Source organism: Hydra vulgaris, chromosome 14 (assembly GCF_038396675.1).
Source record: "Hydra vulgaris chromosome 14, alternate assembly HydraT2T_AEP".
Lineage (NCBI taxonomy): Eukaryota > Metazoa > Cnidaria > Hydrozoa > Anthoathecata > Hydridae > Hydra > Hydra vulgaris.
In genome coordinates this window covers 20,750,392-20,778,386 of record NC_088933.1, presented here as the reverse complement: position 1 = coordinate 20,778,386, position 27,995 = coordinate 20,750,392, and the positions used below count along the sequence as shown (strand labels likewise).

At 29.1% G+C, this 27,995-nt stretch overlaps 1 protein-coding gene across 3 annotated transcripts; it reads right to left on the bottom strand.

Annotated features, from left to right (window-relative positions):
- Nucleotides 1-8: 8 nt before the first annotated feature.
- On the bottom strand, nucleotides 9-26,381 carry LOC101239853 (tafazzin). Of its 3 annotated transcripts, none has more exons than XM_065818446.1 (11): nucleotides 26,137-26,368; nucleotides 19,975-20,103; nucleotides 12,530-12,578; nucleotides 12,365-12,431; nucleotides 12,186-12,204; nucleotides 5,348-5,428; nucleotides 1,010-1,045; nucleotides 872-934; nucleotides 719-798; nucleotides 441-518; nucleotides 14-352 (listed from the first exon to the last, which is right to left on the bottom strand). In XM_065818446.1, exons 1-11 carry the CDS (start codon nucleotides 26,153-26,155, stop codon nucleotides 248-250), a joined length of 726 nt encoding a protein of 241 aa, XP_065674518.1. In that variant the 5' UTR covers nucleotides 26,156-26,368; the 3' UTR covers nucleotides 14-247. The 3 variants fall into 3 exon arrangements, with proteins under 3 accessions (XP_065674517.1, XP_065674518.1, XP_065674516.1); XM_065818444.1 differs by having other exon boundaries at nucleotides 16-352; nucleotides 26,133-26,379; XM_065818445.1 differs by lacking the exon at nucleotides 19,975-20,103 and having other exon boundaries at nucleotides 9-352; nucleotides 26,133-26,381.
- Between the last annotated feature and the right edge of the window lie 1,614 nt (nucleotides 26,382-27,995).

Sequence of the window (27,995 nt, the reverse complement as noted above, 5' to 3'; positions counted from 1 at the left end):
AAAAAATAAAAAGATTTATAGGGTAGAGTAATGTATAATGTATAATGGTGGCAAGGGACTTTGGGCTAAAAAACAATAGGTTCCGAGTCATTAAATCTCATGAATTTTTTCCTTATTGCAGATCATAAATCACTCAACACTTATAGAGCTCCTAGACACCAGAGAACAGGAAAAAAAATTTACAGCATAAATCTTCGGAACTCCGCATCCCTGAAAATAACTAACTGCTAAGTTTTCATTTTTAAAACTATTTGCTAAGAAACCCTCTGTTAGTGTGTAGATCCTCGGCAATAATTCGAAGTTGCTGAAACGCACCTTGTATTCGATTAGTGAGCTGAATCCTTGCGCTAACCTATTTTAGTAAAAAATAAATTCGCACCATCAGCATGTCAAAGTTTAAAAATGTTTAAATTAAAAAAATAGATCAGAAAAAAAATTACTTCATTAAGTTCGCCAGAATGAAATTTCAATAAAATGTCGCATACTGGTATCGGATCGCCAAACAAAATAGTGATTTTCTAATTAAAATGTAATCAAAATTCTACATGAAAAAAGCAAACATCAGCAAGAGAAACAATAATATAACCCCAAAAAAACAAATCCCTGACCAAATCCCGTACATTAATTTAGTCAACCTTTTATTGTATTATATTTCTACAAAATGCATTAATGCATTGTATTTCTACAGAATACTTTCACATTTTGAAAGGATACAAACCTTTTTAATTCTTGGTAAAGTTATATGTCCAAAAAAAGGTATATATATGTCATTTTCTAGTGGAAGAAATTCTTGCATTCCTAAAATATTAAAAATTTCAAACTGAATAATACTGGTTTATAACTATTGTAAAAAAAACGTACAGTCACTCACCAACATGCCAAAACGGTAAAATAATGGGCGTTTTTACACATTCATTAATCATCCTGCCAACACCTAACACAAGTAACATTAACTTGATAAACATAATTTAAAACAAAAAATAAACTCAATGAAGGTTAAAATTTTTACCCCATTTTAGTCTGACAGTTTCTGAAGTTATCTTTCCTAAATAAAACAGTAACTTAATAATGTAATAATGAAACTGTATTTTAATCATAATAGAAAATAATTTAATAATAATACAATAATGTACGTATACAGGGGTTGAAATAAGTGTCGGATATCGTTGCACCTCTTACCAATCTTGAGATATACTAGAGGAGGGAAACAAATGATTGCTTATTTTTTCATATATATATATAAAATATATATATATATATATATATATATATATATATATATATATATATATTATATATATATATATTATATATATATATATATATATATATATATATATATATATATATATATATATATATATATATATATATATATATATATATATATATATATATATATATATATATGTATATATATATATTTATATATATAAAGGCCTCAGCAGGAAGCGAGAGCTTTAGCTCTTGCTCTCCCCCACACTTCCTTAAAGTGTTTTACGGGAGCAATTTACGGCCCTTGCAAAAGTATTATTTTTTCATAAATATAAACCACTTCTTTTCTTCTCTATTTTTAGAAATTGATGAGAAAAGTTAAAAGTTCTTGTGCAAACTACATCAAATAAAAAATAAAAATAAAAAGTTCCAATTTCAGATTGACTTTTTTTTATTACAAAATGCGATTGTTTGTCTTTAGTAATGTTTTAATAAATCAATGGATAGCTATAGTGAAAATCTAAAGGAAAGGCTTGTCTTAACCTATCACCCTATAAATAAAATTTCGGACAAATTTTAATTGCATTTATTATGTAATTTATTTCATGCACGCAAAAAACAATTATACTTATTTGGAAGAGGATTTTATAATCTATTTAAATTTAATTTAATTCAGTTAAAAATATTATTTAAATATTGAAAATAAAATGGTCAAAGGAAAGGACCTCGAAAAAATTATGGAAATTTTTTCCAAAAAAATTGAGAAAAAGGTAAAGCGTTTGTTGTTAAGCAGTTTATAGAATGGGGTTTACCCAGATCAACTGCTTACAATAAAATCATAAAATTGGAGAATGGATCTCTAAAAAGAAAAATTGGAAATGGTTGAATCGCTAAGGTAGCTACTAAAGAAAATATTCCAAAGATTGCTGCATTTTTTGAAAATAAGTCAGGGTGCTCCCAAAAGAAAGTAGCTCAAGTTTTTAACTGTAGTCAAACTCGAATTTCCCAAGTATTAAAAACAATGACTAACATTCGAACTTTCAAAAATCATCCAGATCATAGCCATCAGCAGAAGAAAGCTATGCGTCTGAAATGTCATAAATTGTACGAAAATTATAAAAACTTGGATTTTGTTATGGATGATGAAAGCTATTTTACCTTAAACAATAGCACATTAGCTGGTAATGATAGGTTTTAAGCCGCTGATCCTTCTCAATGTTCTGACCAAGTAAGATAAAATTTGTGTAAAAAGTACGAGGACAAGCTCTTAGTTTCTTGTTGCATCAGCCTCCGTGGAATAAGCCCTCTTTATATTCATCACAGTAAGCAGGCAATCAACCAGTACACTTATAAAGAGATACTAGAAAAAACTTTACTTCCTCTAGTATCAGAATATTATAAAAAAGACAATGAGTTTATCTTCTGGCCTGATCTAGCTCGATCACATTACGCAAAGTTGGTCATCAACTTTTTAAAATTGAAAAAAATCAAAGTTGTACCCAAAGATATAAACCCAGCTAACATTCCAGAAGCAAGACCAATTGAAAACTTTTGGGGTGATTTAAACCCATTTGTAGGGAAACTAGATTTGAATCAACCTTTTATGTGCTTTCATTTACCACCACTTCACTCTATCACCTTTCTCTTTGTTCTGTATAGCTTTCCTTTATCTCAAGACCACACTCTTTTCGATGTTGTTTCTGATCAAACTGACCAAGCCCTCTCTCTTTATCCATCAGCCAATATCGTTGTTTTTAGTGACTTAAAATGCTCACCACACTGAGTGGCTTGGCTCTAGTGTCAGTGACTCCGCAGCCGTTAAGAACCACAACTTTTGCCTTTCTCAATCTCTAACTCAAATAGTAAACTTTCCAACTCGCTTTCCAGACACCACAAATCATTTACCTTCTCTACTTGACTTATGTCTTGTTTCTGATTCTAGTCAGTGCTCAGTTTCTTCACATTCACCCTTATGTGTTTGTGATCACGGTTTGATCTCGCTAAAAGTATTATCTCATTCTTCTTCATCATCGGAATCTCCCTATCATCGTACCTCTCACAACTACCTTAAAGCTGACTGAGATTTTTTCTGTGATTTTCTTCGTGATGGCCCTTGGGTAAAAATCTTTCATCTTCCTGCTGACAAATGTGCATTTTACATAACTTTATGGATTCAGGCTGGCATGGAATCTTTTATTCCCTCTCGATTCCAAGTCAAGCCTTACTCCATTGTTTTCCTCACATTGTGCTACTGCAACTTCAGGCCTTCTGTAGAGACGCATGTAATCGCACCTTTTATTTGACCATTCATATAATTTTTTTTGTTGATAAATTGGCCACGATTTTTTTGCATATATTAAAAATGACACGTTTTAGAAAAGAGCGGAAAATCTAAATGAAATGATGTTTATAAATTATAATTATGCTTATAATTACGTTTGGATATATAACTTAAATAAAAACAAATATATATATATATATATTAAATAAATAACTTTGATCTTTATAAATGTTTTTATTTTACGCAAAACGCTTTTAAATAAACATTGCAATTTACTTCTGTTTACAATAAACACATTAAAATTAAGGAATATATATTCTTATAATCATTTTAATATATTTTAATAATAAATAAATATAATATATGTAACTATATTTTTTTGTTTATGTTTTTTTAATATAGATTTAATTTTATAAATATTTCTATAATTTGATTTATTTCTGTTTTTTTAATGCAATAAACCTTTAGCGCTTTATCGAAAAAACTAAAACCTTTTTTCGCTAAAACGTTTTTTAATAAATGCAACCTTTTTTTTTTGATTATTTTTTATTTTTTCATCTACAATCAGTAAATCATAAATATTTACATTATTTTATACTGAATCTTAAAATTTTTTTACTAATTTAAATCGTTTATAACTATTTCTATGATTAATTTTAAAAAGAACATTTAATCAACGCATTGATTAAAGTAGTAAAAAAAATTAATAAACAACGACAACTTTATTCAAAACTTGAATGTTTCAATTTAAAACCACTTTAAAAGTTTAAACGTTTCGTGAAGTCATTCCAATTTTTGCAACAATAGGAATCGGAGACGGAGATTTTTTTTGTATAAGACGTTCAAATCATTTTTACAAAAGAATTTTTTTATAAAAGAAAAATCTTAATGATAGGTTGAAAAAAAAAAAGAATTAAAAAAAGATTTGTTTTTTAAAGTTTATTTTATAAGCCTAATATTTTTTTTTAATCTCACTTTACACTTTAATCTAATTTTTTAATTTATGTTTTAACTTTCTCTTTAGTTTAGTTTGGATTTTCAGCGCCTTTTTAAAATGCGCTATTTTTAATATATGCAAAAAAATCGTCGCCTTAAGTTATCAACAAAAAAAATTATATGCGCAGTCAAATAAGAGGTGCAATAGCACATGTCTCCTCAGAAGGCCTGAACTTCCAATTGAAACCATTACTTCCATATCTATAAGCAAAACAATTCTCCAGAAAACAGACATGTTTACTAATGCTAGAAATCATTGTAAAAAGGTTTTGTCTAACGTCAAAACGCTGTATTCTCAGGTCATGAAATCTTGTATTTCATCTCAAAAATTAGGCTCTCGTGACTTCTGGAGAATCTTTAACAGTAACAATAATAAGGACAAATCTGTTATTCCACCTCTCTTGTATGGTTCAGATTTTGTAACCTCACCTAAAGACAAAGCTGAATTGTTTGCTAAAAACTTTTTATCAATATCATCTCTTGATTCCTTTTTATCAATATCATCTCTTGATTACCAAAAGTAAAGCTAAAATTCTGAAGATCAAGTTTTCAGTTTTTGCTTCACAAATATTGAAAATAAAAACTTTTTTTTCAAATGAGTAATAGTACTGATTGATAGCAGCTGACTATATTAATTTATTTACTAAAAATAAAAATCTATAAAAAATGTATAAGTATTTTAAAAGAAATAAAACACCAATAAATATATCAATTATAATAGCAATAATAAAACTGACTTTGATTTTTTTGTTATAAAATTTTATATTATATTGTATTTGTTATATTATTGTTAATGTTAACTTAATTGATTAACCAAATAAAAATAAGATAAGCAGTAAAAACTTAAATACAAACCTTCAGGAAACACATGTATCCAATCACCAGCATTGAGTTTTTGAATAGCATAATTTACTCCATCCTGATAAACTCCCTTTCCTACAAAATATTTTCATTATAAATTTGTAGCATTTAATGTGTGTGTGTGTGTGTGAGTGTGTGTGTGTGTGTGTGTGTGTGTGTGTGTGTGTGTGTGTGTGTGTGTGTGTGTGTGTGTGTGTGTGTGTAAGTGCAGTGGTGTACACTGGAGTTTTAGATGTTTGAGTTTTGACACTTACAGGCATTGTGCAAACTCCAAACTTTTGTATGATTATGCTTATATCAAAAAATAATGTTTTGCAAAGAATTGGGGTGATTGGAGCTTGGGAACAAAAAACCCCTAATTTTTGGGCCCACCCAGCCCTTAACATGGGAGCAACAAATTTATAAAATATTTTCTTCACTATTCTAATCTAAATTCATATTCATCAACAAATTTCAAGTTTCATGCAATAGTCTCTTAGTGTTCAGTTTTTATGACCCTGCAATGTTTACAGCTCCCTCAAATTGAGGGGGGTTAAAACTTTATATGGTCATAGTTTTTGAAAAATAAGAGATTATTGCATGAAATTTGTTGATGAATATAAATTTAGACAAAAATAGTAAAGAAAATACTTTATAAACTTGTTGCTCCCACATTAAGGGCTGGGTGGGCCCAAAAATTAGGGTTTTTTTGTTCCCAAGTTCACCCCAATTCTTTGCAAAACATTCTTTTTTTATATAAGCATAAACATACAGAAGTTTAGAGTTTGCGCAACGCCTGTAAGTGTCAAAACTCAAACATCTAAAAATCCAGTGTACACCACTGAAGTGTGTGTTTGAATATATATTTAAAGCTGAAATCAGAACCAAAGGTTTATAATTAAATTTCATGAAATTTAATTTAATCTTATTGAAAGTTGGATCTAAAGTCAGAATCTGCGGTTGAACTTACTACAAAATAGAACTGTGTTTGAGTACAAAAAGAACTGTTCGCTTTATGAAATGATAAAAAAAAAAAAAATTCACAACTAAGATATTTAATATACAAGTTGCAAACAATTTTTAATAAATGTTTTAGTTTAAATTTTTTAAACTAAAAAAAAAATTTCTTGAATCACAACTCTAAAACTTCATAATACAAGCTGTGTTATATATTTAGATCTTTGTTATAATTTTTAATTAGAAACTATGGGAGCCAGATGTGTAAAATCAATTGGAACTTCCAAATACTTATTAAAACAAAAGTTATTTTATTGAAAAAACATAGTGTGAATGAACTATAATCAAATTGTGAATAGTATTTTAAACAATTTTTAATCAATAGATCTTAAAAATGTCTTATAGCATATTATAGACTCCAGCACAAAACAATGCGCTGGAATCTAACTTGCTACAATAAAACAATTTTGATTATACACACTGCAGGCATTGTTTTAAATAAAAACAGCTTAACACAGTAGCTTGTCCTGATTTTGACATCATAAAATTATCTTTATTTTTATTTTATTTATGGACATTAACTTTTTAAAACTACAGCAATAAAATAAATCACAAAACAAGTTTAATATACCAATTAAGAAAAACAAATCTAGGAGTGTTATTTTGTAAATGAACATATTGTGGAATGTCTATTTTGTTTCAATTTGTTTTTGTGTTTTAATATTAAATAATCAAATTTAATATTACATTTTTTATTATCATTTAACATAAACCAATTTCTTTCGTTTCTCAACATTTGTATAAATGAATTAAAATGTTTTTGTTTTTTTCATTATTTTTTAAAATTGCAGCTTTGCAAATAACAATGATTTTTTACTTTTAAAAAGTTATTAACGAACAAAAAAATTACTTGTTGCAAATAAAAAACTCAGGTTATTTACTTTACCAGCACTTTTTTTTGTAACAAACAAAGATTTAAGTTTCCAAATACCATTTATTATAAAATATATACCGTTGCCCTTTCACTTGCCTCATGACAAAAAAGTTAAATGTTTACAATGAATTTAATTTTTTGTAAAAAATAGAAAAGGAAAACCAAGAAATATATCACTATATGAATAACGCAGGCGAAAAATTTTTTTTCTTTTTCTGTTGCTGGGCAAACAATATGTTTTTTGTATAGCATTTTTGTATAGCATATTTCCCATTTTGATTTTAAATATGCAACTCATTTTTTTACCATCACATCAAGTTGTAAAGATATTTGGGTTCAAGTCTTTAGTATTTGGGGCAAAGACCCTATTATTGTCGAAAAAAAAGTTATTCAAAAGTATGTCAACCTGGGTCTCAAAAGAAGCTTATTTTTATAGACATTTTAGAAAACATAAATTTTTTTTCTTAAAATTTTATTGACTTCTTAAAAAATAATTGATTTCTTAAAAAAATTACATGAAAAAATACTAAAGACTTTTGAAAAAATTTTTCTTAAAATGTTTTTCAGCAATAATACAAAAAATATTTATTGCAAACTAATAACATTTTTAAAATCTCTATGAAAATACGCTTCTTTTGAGATCCAGGTTGACATACTTTAAAATTTTTTTTTTTTGACAATATTAGGGATTTTACCCTAAATGCTAAAGATTTGAACCCAAATATCTTTACAACTTGACTTGATGGTGAAAATTGAGTTGTATATTTGAAATCAAAATGAGAAATGCTATACAAAAAACCATATAAAAATTACAATATAAATATAATATAAAATAATACAGGTAGTTTATAACAAAATAACAATCCAAAACATTTGAAATAATAAATGGTTAAAATAATATCTAAAAAATATTTCAATATATTATCCATTTGATATATATATATTACTTGTTTTTAAAAACAGAAAAAGAAATGGATGAATCTAAATTAGGCTGGGCAATTTTATTCCAGAGATAGGGTGCTCGATAATCTGTACAAAATTGATTAAACTTTGTTTGACAAAAGGGTTCTTTTAAACAGTTTTTATTTTGCAAACTATATTTATTCTTTACTTTAAAGGTAAATAGATCTTTAAAAACATGTAATAAAGGGTTGTTCATACAAAAAAATGTAAAACATAAAGTATTATAAGTAAGTTCATAAACATTTAATATATTCATATCTTTGAATAAAGGTTTTGTATTTATGCAAATAATATAAAAAATATATTATTTGCATTGAATGTTTCTGATGGCAGTAAAGACGTTGCAACTTACTTTTACCTATACTTCCCCAGGCAATACTTGCATAGTTTATATAGCTATGAATAAATGAGTAGTATAGTTATTTTAAATTATTTTTATTTAAATAATTTCTGGCCTTATAGAGAATTCCAATACTTTTTGCAACTTTTGTTGATATATAATCAATATGAGTTTTCCATATCATATTTTTGTCAAGATAAATACCTAGGAATAGATAAAATACCTGGGAATTTTAAAATGGAATCTTTTTTTGTTTCTACTTCATCAATATAATGTTTAGGTAAATCATTAAGCAAAAAACGTTTTTTTGTTGAGGAATGGAAAAGGATCCACTTTGTTTTGTCAATAATTAAGGTTAGCTTGTTGCATTTAAACCAAGTAGAAATTTGTATAAGTTCTTTATTTATAATTAAAAAAAGTTTGTTTATGTCTTTGTTTGATAAAAATAAATTATCGTCTGCAAACATGATGCTTATAAGGTTCGAGACCTTATTTAGATCGTTGATGTATACTAAAAAGAGAAGTGGACCAAGGATAGAACCCTGTGGAACACCACATTTTATTTCAATTAATGTTTTATTTTGAAGATCAATAGGAAGCAATTCTTCTCCGTGGTAGACAAATTGCTTTCTATTTGACAAGTAACTTTTATACCATTTGATCAATTTACCAGTTATTCCGTAGAACTCAAGTTTGTTAAGATATCATGATTGACTGTATCAAAAGCCTTTGATAAATCGACAAAACACCAAGTGAATTTGTGATATAGCAATATTGTGATATAGCAATATTGTGATATAGCAATATTGTGATTTAGCAAAAGAATTTGAGATTTCACGTGTCAACTGAATAATGGCTTGTTCAATTTAACAATTTTTTTAAAGCTGAATTGATTTTTATATAGTAAATTATTTGAAATCAGGTAGTTGTATGTCATTTCGAAGATGATTTTTTCTAATATTGTTGAAAACGTAGGAAGGATAGAAATAGGGCGATAATTATTGATGTTTGATTTTTCTCTGTCTTTATAAATCGAGACTTTGGCAATTTTTAATAGATCAGGGAAAACCCCTTGTTGTATAGATATTTTTCAAACTTTAAATATTTTTCAAACTTTCATAGCAACCTATAATCATGTTCCCGTTTATTCGATCTGCACCAATTGCTTTGTTTCTTTTAGAGATTTGAAGACTCTTTTAAACTCTTCAATTGATAAATCTAGGAATAAGTCAAGGGGAGAAAGTAAATTATTTAAAGTAGTCAAAAAATCATTAAAGGAAATATTTGAAGAAGAAATTCTATCAGCCAGCCTACTTCCAGTATCAGTAAAGTATTTATTAAATTCTTCCGCTATTTCATTTGGTTCATATACACACACATTCTTTATTTTAATCATTTTCGCAAGGAAATTTGAACAGGTTTTTTGTTCCCCCGTTATTTCTTTCAATATTTTCCACATTTTGAGTCGTTTTTATATTTAGTAATTAGATTAGAGTAATAATTTTTTTTCAGGTTTTACAAATTTTTTCAAATAGAGTTTTGTAGTTTTTATATATGCATAAATTAGCATGAGATTTTGTTTTTAAATATTTTTATATACAATTTTTGTTTAATTTTTGAAGATTTTTTAAGACCCTTGGTAATCCAAGGACTATTTAAGGTTTTTGGTTTTAAGGTTATTTCGGAAACAGGAAAATTTGCATCGTGGACCGAGAAGGATGTATTAAAGAACTTATTATGGATTACATTTATGTCTTTATTAAAATTTATATGCTTCCAGTTTAACGATGATAATTGATATTTAAACAATATTCTAAATTTTTTTTGTTGAAAATACGTTTTCTTCTAGTTAGACTTTTATTAGTGTAGTTAAATGTTAGAAAAATGGGAAAATCGTCTGATATATCTGATTTTATAATGCCTTTTTGCATATCATTGTCATATACATCTGTTGTTAAAATATTGTCCATTAGGCCGGTTGAGTTATCTGTTATTCGAGTAGGCCAGTTGATAAGCGGTATTGCTCCTGATACAAATATCATAAAATTTTTTTATTTTTTTGTTTTCGCTATATCATAAGCAATCCATATTAAATCACCAATCAGTTTTTTTTCTTTTCTTTGTTACCTTTATGAAAAATATTGTGCTTTAAGTATAAGCTTAAATTTTCTGACGCACCACCAGGTGATCTATAACAACAACAAAATTATCAGTAAAAGCAAAATTATCAGTATCCTTTTAATTCTTCATTTACGAATTATATCTCGCTAGGCACCTCTGCATACCGCTAGGCACCTCTGCACACCTCTATGCTTTAAATGACCTTTTCTCTTGTTGCATAAATACATATTATAATGCGTACATATGCTGATATATTGATTTTTTAATAAATAATTATTTATTAGAAAATCAAACTCTTTATAAGAATAACTCTTATAACTCTTTATAACTCATTTAAAGTTTGTAATAATTATTTTTACATTTTTTTGGTAAAAATCAGTCATTATAACATAATAAACAAAATAAAACTAAAATATCAAAAGTGGTGCTAATATTAAAAAAAATTTAACCTCTACTAATTTTTAACTTAAAATTTTTTGTCGTGTTTTTTTTTTTTTTTAAATTTAGTAATTATTTCTGCTATTGCTTGTTAACGGGTGATGCGGAATTTATCGGACAAAATAAAAACGTCAATAACTTATTTATAAATAAAAAAATAAACTATTATATTTTTTTAAAATAAAGCATTTATTTTTTAATAAAAATATATTATTTTTTATATGAAAAAACACCACCATCTGCAATTGATCTCAATTTTGTTCTGACGCCTTTCATATGCGACTGTAAAAAGTTTAAATCAATTTCTTGTAGTTTTAGTTTAATGCGATCAATCAAAACTTGCTCTGTTGAAGCTTGCCAATCTCCCTCGTAAACCTTCTGTGCCAAATGTCCCCAAAAATTTTCAATTGGTCGTGCTTGAGGCACATTTAGGGGATTGGATTCTTTATCAACGTAATAGACATATTGGTCCACCCGATTTAGAGAATCTTTAGAATAATGAGAACTTGCTAAATCTGGCCAAAATAAATAGTTAAAGTTTCCGTGATACTTGTGAATAAATGGAAGAAGTTGTTTTTCTGAACATTCATTAATATAGATTGATGAATTGATCGCTACAGCCTTGGAAGTGCGAAACAATGGCTCGGACATACCACGGCCAGATATGGCTATCCACATTAATCATTTTTTTGGAAATTTCTCTTTTCCAATAAAACGAACACTTTCTGGGCATGTCTTTTTGTTGTTTGTGTAGTATCCAGAATTTCCAGGCATGTTGTTCCCTGCAAAAAAGTATTTTTCGTCATCGATGACTAGAAGCAATTTTGTGTTATAGAGTTGGTTTTCTTTGCCTTTATTTGTTGTTCTATAGCGTATTTTGGAGTTTTTTCACGTTTTCTATATTTAATATTCTTTTTTTTTATTATTTAAAGTCAAAAAATTATAATTGATAAATTGATTATTACATTAAAAACGTATAACCTAATTTATACAATGAAAATAATTCTAAATGGAATTGTTTAAAAAAGACAATTAACGGATTAAAAAGAATTAAAAAAAAAGTAAAAATAATTTATAATTTAATTCAAAATGCTTCTTACCTCGCTCAATTGGAATAAGCTATAAAATAAAGGTTGTAAACACAATTTTAAAAACTATTAAACATTTAAATGAAGACAATAGATACTTCAAAACTCTTAGGTAATTGAAAAAAGCACTTGCAATAATATAAAATAAAGAAAGAAAACAGCAAAGATTTGATGATAGAAACTACTCAAGCCTTTCCGTGATGACTGACGTAGGATGTTAAGCAAGTTGCAAAGCAAATTTCTTTTGCAGCCATAGACCTAAAAATGGAGATTTTAATAAATTAAAATTTATCTTAAATAGTGAAACATAAATATTAGGAAATATATATAAATAGTCAGAATGAGTTATACCATACCATCTCATTTTTCGTTGGTTTACTAATGCTTTAAGATCCATAATGGTAGCTATTCACAAAAAACTTAAATAATCAAACAAATTTACTAAACATATTAAAAACACAATTTAAACATATTCAAATAACATAAATAGTAAGTAATAGTAAAAAAACATAATGACGCTAGTTCAATTAAAAATATGCTTTTTCTGTTTATTTTAAAATTTCCTGAAATAGAAATTATTTTGCTGATGGAAAAACTTTAGAAATGAGAATAACATATTCTTGACTAAAGAGTTTCTAATGAAAGAAGTAACTCATCTGCAATTACTGTTACTGACATAATACATAATTATACAGATAAAAAACTGTTCACTAAAAGTGACATTCTAACTACTGATGAAGTAAATATGCCCAAAATTATTGGAAAAACAGCAATGATAATTATGTAACTTTTATTACTGTAACTCCCAGTGATCAAGGAGAAACTGTTAACCAACCAATAGAGAACCAATGGCCTGAATACTTTGGCTACCGTGATTGCTTAAGTTTTGTCAAACGACAAAACTTAAGCAACCCTGATCAAAAAAAAATTTTTTTTTTCCTTTTATCAAGATAAAAAAGATTCTGAAAAATTCAGTGTTGCTTATAACACTTGAATTCTTCCTAATGGCAAAAAAGTGGATCAATGTTAGTGTTTTCAAAATTTAAAAATACTGTGTTCTACTGCTGTTGCAACCTGTTATCAAAGTATTTCTATATGCGGGTGATGATGTGTGTTAGAATATCAAAAAGAGTTAGAAAATCACAAAAACAATTAGTCTCAAGAAAGAAATGGGTCACTACAGTAATCAAATAATGGAATTAAAAAATATAAGACAATTGATTTTGAAAAAAAAAAAATAATAATAGATGAGGAGAGTAAAAAAAGGACAGCTGTGCTAGAAATACTTTTTTTAAATTATAAACTTCTTAGCAGAAAGAGACTATTTGTGGGTTAATAGTAAAGTTAGAGCATACACAAAATGTGATTGGTTAAACTTCTGGGTAAATATGATCAATTTTGCAAAAGCACATAGGACAAATCAAATCAGAAGAAACTTGTTGTGGTTACCTTAATAAACACATACATAATGAAATTTTTTTTTTGGCTAAATCAATAAGAAAAGAAACCATTGTGATACAATAAAGGAAATTTTTTTTTTTATTCTAGACTGCACACCAGACCTTTCTCTCACAGAGCAAATTTTGTTGATTATTAATTTTGTTACAGCTAACAAACAAAATGAATATTTCATTTTGTTTGTTAGCTGTAGACTGTCAAATAGGAGCACTTGATTTACCTTTTCTTAAACAAACTTAAAAAAGAAAACAAAACAAGGATTAGACACGCAGAACTGTTGAGGTTATTAATGGAGCAAACATAAAAGGCAGCCAATCTGGCATTTAAGGAAGAACTTCAAGTCTCAACCTCTTGATATTTTCTGCTATCATCAGATAAAACTTATGCTGGAAAAATCTTCACCTAATTCAATTTTTTTTTTTTTTGGTTTCTCTCAAAGTTTGAACACTTTTTTTGTTGCATCTACATAGTAATGGCATTTTCTTATATATCTCCAAAAAAGCAATGCATTACTGAGAGGAGAAACATATGACTAGAGATGGCAACCCCTGGATATGTACGATTAAACATATAAAAAATGTATATATAGTATAATATTAAAACTAATATATTATTAAAAACAAATAAATTTAAGCGCTTGCTGATGAGAAGATCCAAAAATTTTAATAGAGGGAATACCTTAATTTTATTTTGAATTTTCTAATTCATTCTTACTCCAATGGTTTTAATTCCATATCTAAGTCCACTCAATTTATTTACAAATGTTTGCGTGATTTACAAAAGTTTTTTTAACATCGGTTTAACCAATAAAGCTATCAAAATACAGAAGGTTTATTAAATTACAAAAGTTTACTTAATGTCCGTTTAATTAATGAAGTTATCCAAATACATAAGGTTTATTAAATAAATTTTATTTATTGTTATTTAAAGTAAAAATTGTTTTCTGGAGGGGAGGATTGTATTCAGGATTCAAATGATTCATTGTTAATTATTGAAACATCTGAAGTTAAAATTAGGCGCCAAATTATTAGACTTGCTATAACATAAGTCAGGAAATTTGTAAAAATGTTTAAAAGGTCCCTAAACAAAAATGAAAACTATTTACAAAAGTATGTAAAATTTGAGTTTAGAAGGGTCATCCATTTATTCATGGGTTGCAAAGCCAAATGGAGCAGCTTGTTGCTTATGCTAGACTGATTCGTGAAGTTAAAATTTGAAATATTTTTGTGTTATTGATGATTCAAATGATTCAGCGACATTGATGATTCAATGTTGGAATTTAAGATGAACGAAAAGGAATGAAGAATGATATCTGATTTAGTACTACATTTTACTCCAGTTAAAGAAACTATGGTAGCACTTTGTCGATAAGACTCTTAAATTTCCTCTAACACTTGCATTAGAGTTTATGTTGACAAAAATAAAAGAACAGCAATCTGAAATCAAAAACAATTGTATGATGCTTTGAGTCACCAAACTAAAGAGGAGAACACTGTTAAGAAGCTTAGTATATCTTTATGGCCAGGTTACTTCATAAAAAATCCCAGAAGTTTTTGTACCAAATACAAGTATCCAAAATAAAAAAATTATGATAAACCTGATAAACTGTTTAAACTTGGCAGATATAATAACAGCAGCAGACTTAGATAGTAATAGTTGTGTTCAGTTGAAATAGGCTTTTCCAAGCCATGAATATGATTATATTTTCAAAACATTTGTTAACAATTGAATGAAGTGATGGAAAAAGGATTGGGAGCAATACGAACACAGCCTTAAGGGTAGGAAAATAACTTTTAAAATTCAAAAAGAAATACTGTTCTTTGAAAGTAGTAGCTCAAGATGTGATCACCTTTAAAAAACATGTGGTCATTTACTGTCTATGTGGCCAACAAGTGTGTAGTCCAGGAAAATGTACGGGATTTTTGCCATCCCTACATATTACGCAAAACATGAAACCATTAGAAGAAACCATTAAATAACTTTTTCCATTTCAAATTTACACATTTAAAAAAACAACAACATGAAAGCAAAAAAATACAAAAATAAAATGACTTTTCATTTTAACACTGATATTAAAAAATTATTTTTTGAATTACAAATATTTTCAACTGCACTTTGTGATAATAGCTGATCGTTATAAAACTTTATTGTTACGTGTATAAAATTCTTGTCATAATATTATCAAAGTTAATTGATGTAATTTATTAGTCAAGTCATAAGCTATTTTTGTATATAATTATGCCCTCGAGAATTTTTGTTTCTGTATAAAAATTGTAAATAGAATTTAATAAACAGAGTCGAAAAATAAAGTATAATAAAGTTGTCGTATTAACAAGCTATTTCGGCAGTATGGCATCTATGGCGAAAATGATTGGAAAATTTGATGGATCTGGAGATGTTGTAGTGTGGCTGAAAAAAATCAAACTGGTGGGAGAGCTGCAAAATATGGGCGATCTTTCATTGATCATTCCGCTGTTTCTTGAAGGCAGTGCGTTTGCATTATATGAGCAACTTGGGGAGAGCCAAAAAACCGCCGCTGCGGACATTGAAAAAGCTCTACTAGATGCATTTGCAGTCGATGGTTTTCAAGCTTACGAGCAGTTCAGAGATCGGAGATGGAATGACAGTGAATCTGTTGATGTGTATTTGGCCAGTTTACGTCAACTTATGGGTTTGGCCAACGTTGAAAGCGAAGAATTATTGCTAAGAGCGTTCATAACTGGATTGCCGGGTGAAATTTCAAAGCAGCTACGAGCACAAGTGAAAATATTTGGGATCAGTTTACAGGATGCATTAAACCATGCACGAGTACTCATGACGGAAAAAACAAAAGAAGAGTATGTTTCAACAACAATCTCTGGTTTCGATAAACATGTTAAAAAACCATCCGCTACTGATTTTAACTGCTACAAGTGTGGCAAGCCTGGACATGTTGCCCGAATCTGTTTTTCGAAGAAACAAATTGTTAATGATGGAATAAAATGCTTTAGATGTGGAGAATCTGGACACATTGCAAGATTTTGTTCGTTGCATCAGGGAAACTTAAATGGGGAATCGCGAGCGCCAGCTGTTTCCCTAAACAACTAACGGCGCTCCCAATATGCACTGTGCAAGTGAACACCTTTGCTGGAAAAGCACTGGTTGACAGCGGATGTACTCGAACTATTATTTCAAACAATATGGCTCAGAAAGCCGGTGTTCGTATCAGAAGAAATGAACTAATGGTGTTGGCTGTTAATGGAGAATTTGTGAAAACGGAGGGAGAAGCTACAGTAACATTGATAATTGAAGGAAAAAAGCTCAAAACATCAGTAATGATTCTGAAAAGTGTTGTCAATGGTATTGATGCTATTATTGGTATGGATGTCATTAATCGCTATGGAGGAGTGCATTTGTACAATGGAAAAATTGAATTTGGTTTTGTTTCAATTCATGCAGAGAAACAAGCTGTTGGTATAAAAGACAAGGATTTTGATGCTTATTTTGATGGTACAAAGTGGACTGCTAAATATAAATGGAAACAAGGTCAACCACAACTGAGAAATTCTGTCGCGCAGTACAAGGTGAAACCCCAGTTGTTACATCAATTTAATGACGAGATGGACGTATGGGTAAAAAATGGCTGGTTGAAACCATGCAACAAAGAAGAAAAAAGTACAATAGGGATTGTCCCGTTAATGGCTGTTGAGCAGGAAAATAAAGAGAAGATACGACCTGTTCTGGATTTTCGCGAATTGAATCAGTATGTTAATTCACATAATGCCTCAAGTGATGCATGTGATGAAAAAGTTAGAAAATGGAGAACTGTTGGTGACAAATTTGCAACGCTTGATCTTAGATGCGCCTATATGCAAATACATATTGATCCGAGTTTGTGGGAGCATCAGAAGGTAGTCTACAAAGAAGAAAAATACTATCTTACACGTCTTGGTTTTGGGTTAAATTCTGCCCCAAAAATAATGTCTTCAGTCTTAGGCAGTGTGTTGAATCTTAATGCTGGTATTAGTGAAGCAACAGACCACTACATTGATGACATAATTGTCAATTTGGAAAAGACATCAGTTGAAAAGGTCGTAAATCATTTAGCGTGTTATGGATTGGTAACAAAAGAGCCGGTGCAATGTGATACTGCACGAGTGTTGGGTTTGCAACTGTTTAGAAATGAAAAAAAGGAGCTATGTTGGAAACGTGGAAACATCATTCCAAAGTCACAAAATATCAAAACTGAAAAAGTAACACGACGGAAACTTTTTTCAATATGTGGACACTTATTAGGTCACTATCCTGTTGGAGGGTGGCTTAGAATTGCCTGCAGTTTTATAAAACGTCATAGTCAAGGAAATACTTGGGATGATCTAATCGGAGATCAAGCTCAGTCATGGTTAATCGAAATATTGTGTCGATTAGAAGTTTGTGATTCTGTGAGAGGGAAATGGAATGCTAAAGGGATTCAAAATGGAGCAACATTGTGGTGTGATGCTAGCAGCATGGCAATAGGGGTTGCTATAGAATACGATGGCGTAATAATTGAGGATGCAGCCTGGCTTCGAAGTATAAATGATGTTATGCATATTAATATTGCTGAATTAGATGCTGTGGTGCGTGGGATAAACCTAGCTGCTAAGTGAGATATAAAGAATTTGTCGGTGTTCACTGATTCAGTAACAGTTCATGGATGGCTAAAAAGTATGCTGACTGAAAGTCATAGGATTCGATCAAATGCATTATCAGAAATGCTAATTAAAAGAAGACTTTCTCTATTGCAAGACCTAATAAAAGAATATAATATAAACATCACGTTAAAATGGGTTCCGTCCTCCAAAAACAAAGCTGACGTGTTGACAAGAGTTCCAAAGACTTGGTTAAATGAGCTTTCACGAAGAAGTACTAAAGAGCTATGTGGAGTAAGTATTGCTGAAGAAATTCGTAATTGTCACTCAAAGCATCATTTTGGCGTTAACCGGACAATGTTTACAGTGCAACGAAGACTTCCGCACGTATTAAGAAAAGATGTCGAAGAATGTGTTCGCAAATGTTGTCAATGTAATTCAATTGATCCAGCGCCAATAAAATGGGAAAATGGAGTGCTAGATGTACCAGACACATGGTACCGAGTTGCTTGTGATGTGACTCACTATAAAGGGTCGCCATATTTAACAATGATTGACTGTGGACCAAGTCGGTTTGCAATTTGGAGAAAGTTGCCTTGCGAAGATACCAAAAATGTAGTAAGTCAATTGGAATCCGTATTTAGGGAGCATGGCCCGCCGCAAGAACTGTTAATGGATAATGGAGCGGTGTTTAAATCTAGTGAATTTTCAAATATATGTGAAAAATGGTGTGTTAAAAAGAAGTATAGATGTGCATATAGACCATCAGGAAATGGGATTGTGGAGCGTAACCACCGCACAGTAAAACGAACAGCTGCGAGGGCACAAATATGTCCTTTATTAGCGGTATTTTGGTACAATGCAACACCAACGGTGGGAACAAACGAGGAATCTGCACCTGCTTCTCAAAAAAATAAGTACGTTTAGCGTCTGCCAATTCAAGAGGAGAAAAACACTGAAACTCAGGAAAGTTCACGGCAAGTTATGAAAACTTATAGAATTGGAGAAAAAGTTTATGTTCGCCCCGCTGATGCAAAGTGCACTTCAGTTTGGAAAATTGGTACTGTAACTGACATACTCACAAACACAAATATTGAAATTGATGGTGTACCAAGACATGTGCGAGACGTGAGAATAGCTCCTGCCTCAAATTCTTCAAACGCTTCAAGTAAAATTGTTATCAGTGAAGAGGTTGACAGTGATGAAAGTGATTTAGAAGATTTAGACATTTTTGCTGCACGAGAGGAAGGAACTGAAGAAACAGTTGTTGACGCTGAGGAGGAAGCTGACGGCAGAGAAATCGTTGATAATTTATTACCAGCGATCAGACGATCAACCAGAGAAGGGAAAAAGCCGACATATTTAAATGACTATGTTACTTAAGAACTTCAGTTCTTGGGGTGATGTGATAATAGCTGATCGTTATAAAACTTTATTGTTACGTGTATAAAATTCTTGTCATAATATTATCAAAGTTAATTGATGTAATTTATTAGTCAAGTCATAAGCTATTTTTGTATATAATTACGCCCTCGAGAATTTTTGTTTCTGTATAAAAATTGTAAATAGAATTTAATAAACAGAGTCGAAAAATAAAGTATAATAAAGTTGTCGTATTAACACACTTCCATCAAACTTGACACTGTTGACATATTTGAAAAATAACAGGTTGTAATGAGACTTCATTAAACAAAAATTATTTTTTTATAAACTTCAAATTAAAAAAAGTATACCAAGTATTCCTGGGTCATCAAACATTGAAGTATGATTTGAGACAGTGATAAGTGGAGTACCAGCAGGACGATCATGAATAAGGTTTAAAAATAATTCTCTATTGTAAATTGTTACTCTATTACACCAATCTGAAACAAACAATTAAACTACTTTAAAAAATATTTGAATACAACAAGCATTTAAAGAATAATACACTTATAACAAGGATTTTAAAAATAGTGCAGACTATTAAATAGAACTATTAAGTTTGTATGTCATTCTGTTCTTGATAAGTAATAATTTCTATTTTATTAATTTATACTTAATCAAATTTTGTATTATAAAAATTTATACTTTATTAAATAATTTATACTGTATTAAATTTTATATTATTATTAAAAGCAATTTATCAAGCAGTTTGTATTGCTTGTAAGAATTTTTTTTTTTTTAACTTATTTAATCTCAACAAGACTACAAACAACCACTATTTAGATGGGAGTTACTAAATGACAAGTCAAGTGAGAATGAGTGCTCTATTTGCCAATACTATCACAAACATAGTATTGGCAAATAGAGCAGGTCTGACTACATTTACAATACATTTTTGGACTTTGTCTAGAAAAGAAAGGACATCCATAGCAGAACCAGCTCAAATATGACAACAGTTTTCATACAGGGACAAATATAGAAAGAGATTTATATAGAGCACAATAATTAGAAGCAACATTAACAGATGCTAATTTAGCAATTTATTGTATATATGGTATCCATGAGTAGTCAGTAATAAAAGATAATCCAAGAAGATGTAAAATAGAAGACTCAGTAAGTCTATGAGAGTATGTGAACAATATTGCTATAGTTGTTTGGAGTAATATCTTTTTTTGGAGTTAAACAAGCCATTGCAAGCCCCAAGCTGCAACTTGAGAGAGATCAGATTCAAAAGAGAAGACTTTTTCTCACGACAGGAGTATAAAGTTGAGTTATCAGCAAAAAGAGCTACTTTAGTACTCATTTAGGATGACTTTAATACTGTCAGAAAAAATGATTTAATTATCTCACATCATAATCATATAAATATATTTTTATTACAGCATTTTCTGTTTTTAAGTTTTACCTTTTTTTGTAACTTTTATTATTTGCACATGATACTTCTGGTAAATTTCTGAATAACATTAAAAATGATTTTATTTTTCATAAAAAATTAAAATATATATTTTTTTGATAATGGATAAAAAAAAATTTATATATGAGGAAACAATTTAAGCTTGTAAATATAGCTCAGCCACACTGTTTTGTAGAATATCAGATTTTTTTTTTGTTGGGGGGCAGGGTCCTTAATAAATTCAATACTCTCAAGTCCAAGCATTAATGTTACAATATAAGCATTTTTTATAAAAAAACTTCAGTTTATAATTACTAACTAATATTTTTTACAAAACACGCATAAAACTATTTAAATCTAGCATGGCTTGCGGTCAAAAGTATTTTCTAACAGCTGTTTTGTAATAATTTCAATAGGATTTAATATGCTGATATAAGTTTTATAATTTGGTAAGAAATAAATTAAATACTAATTTTGATTTACTTGATCGACGATTTTTAAAGCCTGTTTACACTAAAAGTTTTTGTATTTTCACTGATTTTTTTTTGTTTTGTTTTTTGATAACAAGTAAAAATAATTAGGCGGGGAGGGGTGGTCCTAATAAGTTTGGGGTGGGTGGAAAAATTTTCAAAAAATTAATACCCCCCCTCCTTTTATTAGGGACTCAAGAAAAATTTTAAAAACAATGAAGAGTACAGAGAAAAAAACAGGAGAGTCAAATTTTATTAGTTTCGATTTATAATTTTAATATTTGATTTTTAAGTTTTTAAACCGCTTTTTAATAACTATTCGATTACAAAGTAACTTTTTTAAAATTAAATTCACAATATTTTGAATAAATACCTAATAATGTTTGAAAAATTTAAGTTTTATCAACCAATATTTGAGATAAGGTCAAAAACGCTCTGCAATTGAAAAAACATTGCAAAATTTTTATTTTTCATTTATATTTAATGAGAATATCATAACAAAAATAATTTATTGCATTTTTTTTAATGCTAAGCATATGGTTCAAATTTACAGTAGACAATGCAGAAGCTGTCAAGTCATGCAGACTTTTTGAAAAATTATACATTACCAGCTGTAAATTGGGTCAAGATTGACTCAAATTCTGCTATTTTTAAGTTTAGTACAAACTCATTACAGGTAAACTAAGTTCAACAATGTTTGAATCCTCAATTAATAAATTTAAAATTTCAGTTATTCCTGGGATAATGTAAAAATAAAATTCTAAATTAAGCATAAGTAAGTTATAGAAATCGAAAATGCACCTAAAGGTACCACATGCATAAATTTGTATTTTTGTTTACCATGTCACATTTACAAAAAAAACCTTCCCACTTATCACTTGACTAAGAAATAAATCGTAATATCTATTTATAGTGGGCTATAGTGGTACTATAGTGGGCCCTCTGACCTTTTATTTTTCTATCATTTTAAACATTAGCTAATTAGCTCAGTTTGAAATAAGCACAACTAGCATGAGGTAATTTCAAAACACTATAAAACAAACAACAAAACAACATATTTTTTCAAACAACTTTTCAGTAAAAAACTTTATATTTATTCAAAACCATCCTGTTCATCTTTGTTATCATCATATGGTAGTAAATCAAAAAAACCAGGTTGGTTTGTAAACTTTTTAAGTACCTGAAGATCTTTAAATTTATCTATTGATATACAGTTATGGCCATTGAAATCCGACCACTGCTGAATATAAAGAAAAACAGTCTATGCATGCGAATAATCAATTTATTTTCTTCCCTGACATCAATGATTAGTTAATTAGCTTTTAGCCAATCACATTAGCATTTATTTTATTGCACTGTAAAATTTATTAAGCTATATATCTCATTGTAGGGTATGGATTATCATTTAACTGTCACAATTTAATTATGACTACGAAGGAAGGTCTTCGTGCTAATATTAAACTAATATTAAACTTTATGGGAGGATGGTGCAAGTGAGCGCAAGATATCAGCAAAATTGCGAATGCCAAAATCTACTGTTCATGATAATATACAACTAATCAAAGACACGGGATCCACTGCGCCCAGAAAACATATTGGTAAAGCTAGAATTACTAGCAAACAAACAGACAATATGATATGCAGGGCTGCTGTGAGAGATCCAACAATATCCAGCACACAAATCAGGGCAGATCTACCTAATGACGTTACAGTCAGCACTCGAACAATTAGAAGACGTTTATTGAAAGATGCAGGTCTACGTTCTCGTCGTCCAGCCCTCAAACCGCGACTGTCTTTAAAGAACATCCGTGATAGGATCGCATTTTGTAGAGCTCACAGACACTGGTCAATAACCAAATGGCGCCAGGTAATGTTTAGCGACGAGACACAAATAAAGCAATTCGCTCCGCATAAGTCATTAGTTCGTCGCCCACCTAATCAGCGTTTTAATGCAAGGTATACCGTACCAGCTGTCAAGCAATGTCCTTCAATTATGGTGTGGGGCGCAATAGCTTCATCCGGTTGATGTGGTATTTATTTAATGCAGAAGGGACAGACTGTTAACTCCCAACAATATCTAAAAATCCTTCAAGAAAAGGTTCCAAATTTGATGGAAATTCGTCGTTGCAAAATATTCCAGCATGATGGTGCACCGTGTCACCAATCTCGTTTTGTAAAATCTTGGTTAGAGGATCACAACGTTCAGGTTCTGGGTCCTTGGCCGGGATCATCCCCAGACTTAAACCCAATCGAAAATTGCTGGGTCAAGTTAAAGTCAGCAGTATCCAGAACTAATCCTACATCACTGGACGATCTAGCGCACAAAATTCGTCAAGCTTGGATTACTGAAATAACGCCAGAATATTGTCAGGCTCTCGTGGATTCAATGCCAGATCGCATTAATGCAGTCTTAAAAGCACATGGTGGTGCCACTAAATATTAAAAACATTGAATATGTACGATATGTTACATTATAATCATTAATTGTTACTGTTATTCTTTTATTGCTATAATACAATTGTTTATTACTACATTAAACTAGTTTTAAGTAAAATGATACTGGTGGTCGGATTTCAATGGCCATAACTGTATATAGTCTCTCAGAGTACAAGAATATCAGAATAGTTTGAAGGTTTTTTTTACCAATAAATATGTTTAATATACGCCATTTCAAGAGTCTCTATAAGATATATTTTCAGGAGTTAACAGAAAAAAGTATTTCTAAATGAGGTCTTGTAGCTTTTTTTATTTTATTTTTTATTATTCACCTCTCCAAGGCCGAGAAGGCCACTACAGTAGAGGCTACTTTTTTGTGGTTATAACACTGTCTCAACTCTCAATTCAGGATTTGCTGAGATATCTTTTGAAGAAACATCAATTAGTATTTTCAGTTCGTCACACTTTGAACATGTATCTGTTCGAGGATAACCAAATGCAATATTAAACTTGCTGTTAAATAATGTCCTATAGGATTCATAACAAATTTTTACATTTGGGTGAAGAATCATAAACATCTTAAACATTTATTTATATTCAGTTCTTCAGGTAAATAAATGTCTAGTTTTTTCTTGGGAATAGTGAGACTGGCTTCCTCTGAATAATAAAATATGGTTTATTATTTTATTACGTACATCATCTGTAATTTTATGAAGTCTTGTAGAATGTTTTCCTCTCATATCAGGGCTACCAACATGGCCCACCAAAAATTATAGTTTTAAATTTATAAATTTATTTATAAAGTCATGCTGTATAATAATATATTATAAAATTTTTTTAACTGTCATAACTATTATGCTTCTATATAAAATTCCTATAATATAAAACAATGTACCTATAGTTGATAAACTTCTTTTTATAGTTTCTAATCTACCTTTTTTGATCCCAAATATAGAAAGAAATGCTTTGAAACACACTTGAACAAATTGTCAGTTAGCATTATTAACAAACAGTTTATATTTGTAGCTAAAACCATTATTTCTGCTTGGCTAAGATATACCTGGTCTTCTTCTATTTACTGTTATAAGTCCTGCTAGAAAGAATTCTTGCATTTCTTTGCTCGCTATTGAATTAAATGATTTTAATAAAGAAACTCTCATTATCAAGATATGTTTATTTTTAAAACAAATCATTGGATACCAAGATCACTGACTATGAATATTTCAAGGATACATGACTTAGCTTTTTCTTTTATTGTAAACAGTGAACTAAGCTGTTTTTCCATTGTACCTGGTTTTTTCTTTTTCACTTTTCTTATGGAAAGAAATGTTTTTTATCTTGATTTATCACTCAAGATATAATTCAAAAGGTTTTCTACGAGACCAGCATAATACTTTCAAAAAATTGAAAATGTGACTCTGCCATTTTTTCCCCTGGACTCTTCAAGTTTATGCTCTATTAATGGCCAGCTTACTAACATAAATTCTGATTGTCTTAAATTATTAATACAAAAGTTATTTTACTCTTTCTTTTACTGAGACTCTCAAGGAGACAGTAAGTGCTAAATTTCACAAAATAGATAGTGAAGAGATAGAGGGATCTTTAGCAATGCTAAAGGTAAATCATCTAATGCAACAATTTGTTATATTTCATGCAAATTAAGATAAAACTTATAGATCTTAGAATAGAATTAGGATTATTTTGATATATAAAATCATATATAATAATTTTATTTTTTTTCTAATACACGTAAAACCTAGTAAAGCATAAATTTAATTATATATATTGTGAATTTTATACTGAATGCACTCATTTCATAAAAGATAAATTCATTTAAAAGAATTAAACATTTTAAAAATAGGGTGTGTTAAATCACCTGATACTGGAACTCTAAGATACAATTCTCATATTTTTATATGGTCTGGAATAAAATTTTATTAATTTTTTGTCACAAAAAATCACACCTTTTGTAGAAAAAACAAACAAACGCTCAAAAACAAGAAATATGGATATAAATGTGCATATAACTAATTACTAATTTAGTGTAACACTTTTAAAAAAAGTGTTTCATAAATTAGCAGTTATATAGTTTTAAGACAATATAAAACGAGTAAAAACTTGTTTTCAAGGTGAGTTTTTAATTATATGATGAAATGGTTCTGATATTTACCTACTAATATTTTCCCGACACATCCTACAGCTGAGATCCAAAAGGTTGATTGTAATTTAAATCCTAAACTATTTTTTTTTGGAACTATTCTATGTTCTTGAGAAAAACTATTAGCACTTAGATATCTTAAGTTAGCTGACAACGGATGAAGGACTTTTAATTTTTCAGCAACCACCATACTCAGAATTTGTTATTGAAACTTATCAGTTAAAATTGTAGATGCCTTTACACTTTACCTGTACACTATGGTCCGCATGCAAACTCGGAAAGCACCACAATCAAGTTTCGGCTGTGCACTTTCGAATATATTTGTTTATTTTGAATTTCTAAAATACTTTATACTTTTTATATGTTATTTTATTATTTTGTTTCACATAATTTTATACTGTACAATGCAAGCGTAAAATAGTTTTTAAAAAGCTGTAATTAAAATTGAAAATAAATTTTTTACAATGATAAGTTAAGTGTAAAAAAATATTTTATTTTAAACTTATAATAAAGTTTGCATTTTGTAGATTTTCGTTTGCTAATTTTCTCTTGAACTTTTATTATTATTTACAGAAGTAGTATTTATTGGTAACTAATGATCCTAATCAATGATTATCATGCTTTTGTACATCTCCGTTATAACTTGAGCATCATCAAAGTTGGAAATTTTTCTTGTAGGAATTGTTTAATTGCTACAAGTAAAAAAAAATAATTTTTTTTTAGAAGTGTCTAAACTTAAACATTTTTACTGCCAAATGATAAAACTATTATCCCAGTTACTTTTTTAACTGAATTTTTTTCATATGGATAATGATTATTTCCATATGTATCGCCTTAGCATATTAGGTTATTTCTCAATTGAGTGTGGTCTCTGTTAAACAAAAAGGACAGGTGTAAAAGAGATAGATGCGTTATAAATATTAAAAAAAACTGGAGCAAAAAATCAAATTTGAAAGAAATTAAATGTCAAATGTTAATTGATTGCTCTGCCCCTTATAAATAAAGGTTATAACTCCTTGATATTAACTTTTTCTAAATGGATAGTCATTTAAAATCGACTAATACATAGTCGATTTATTTTAATACAAAGTTTATTTATTTTTACTTTTAAAAGTAAACACACAAAAATTAATGGAAGAAAGACAATATTTATAAACATTCTATAAAACAAAAAACAAAAATATTCAAAACAAGTTTTTCTTTAGTTTTCTTAAAAATATAAAAAAGTATTATTATTTATTAAAGATGTAGCCGAAAATTTACATATATGTACATTAAAATGTACATATAATGTACATTTCGTTATCGATTACATATAATTACATATAATGTACATTTCAGTATCGCTTTTATTTATTTATTTTTGTCAAGCAACTATTTACAATTAAAGATGATTTTCTACATATAAAATATTTTAAAATATTAAATACAAAATACACTTTATCATATATGGTAGTTTCATAACTGGAGAACCTGAAGAAGATAAAATCTTATCATCAGTAACCTTTGATAATAAAAAAGACAGTAAAAGTTTATTTTTAGAAAAAATCAAGTAAGGAATCTTGATTGACAATTTTTTTTTTTTTTTTTTTTTTTTTTTGTTATTTCACCTCCCCAAGGCCCAGAAGGCCACTACAGACAAGGAGGCTACTTAATTGTGGTAATAACCCTCTCTCAACTCTATAACTCCGAAACACGAACCTTGACGAACAAGGCCGCTGCGCGGAGAAACAAGTTGAGCGCGGTACTACCAGGGACGTGGTGGGGATCGAACTCGGAACCTCTCGCTTATGAAGCGAGCGCTCTACCACTACACCACTACCGCATTTAGTTCAATTATGTTCTTTTTGAATTTTTGAGAGGTATTGGCTTCTC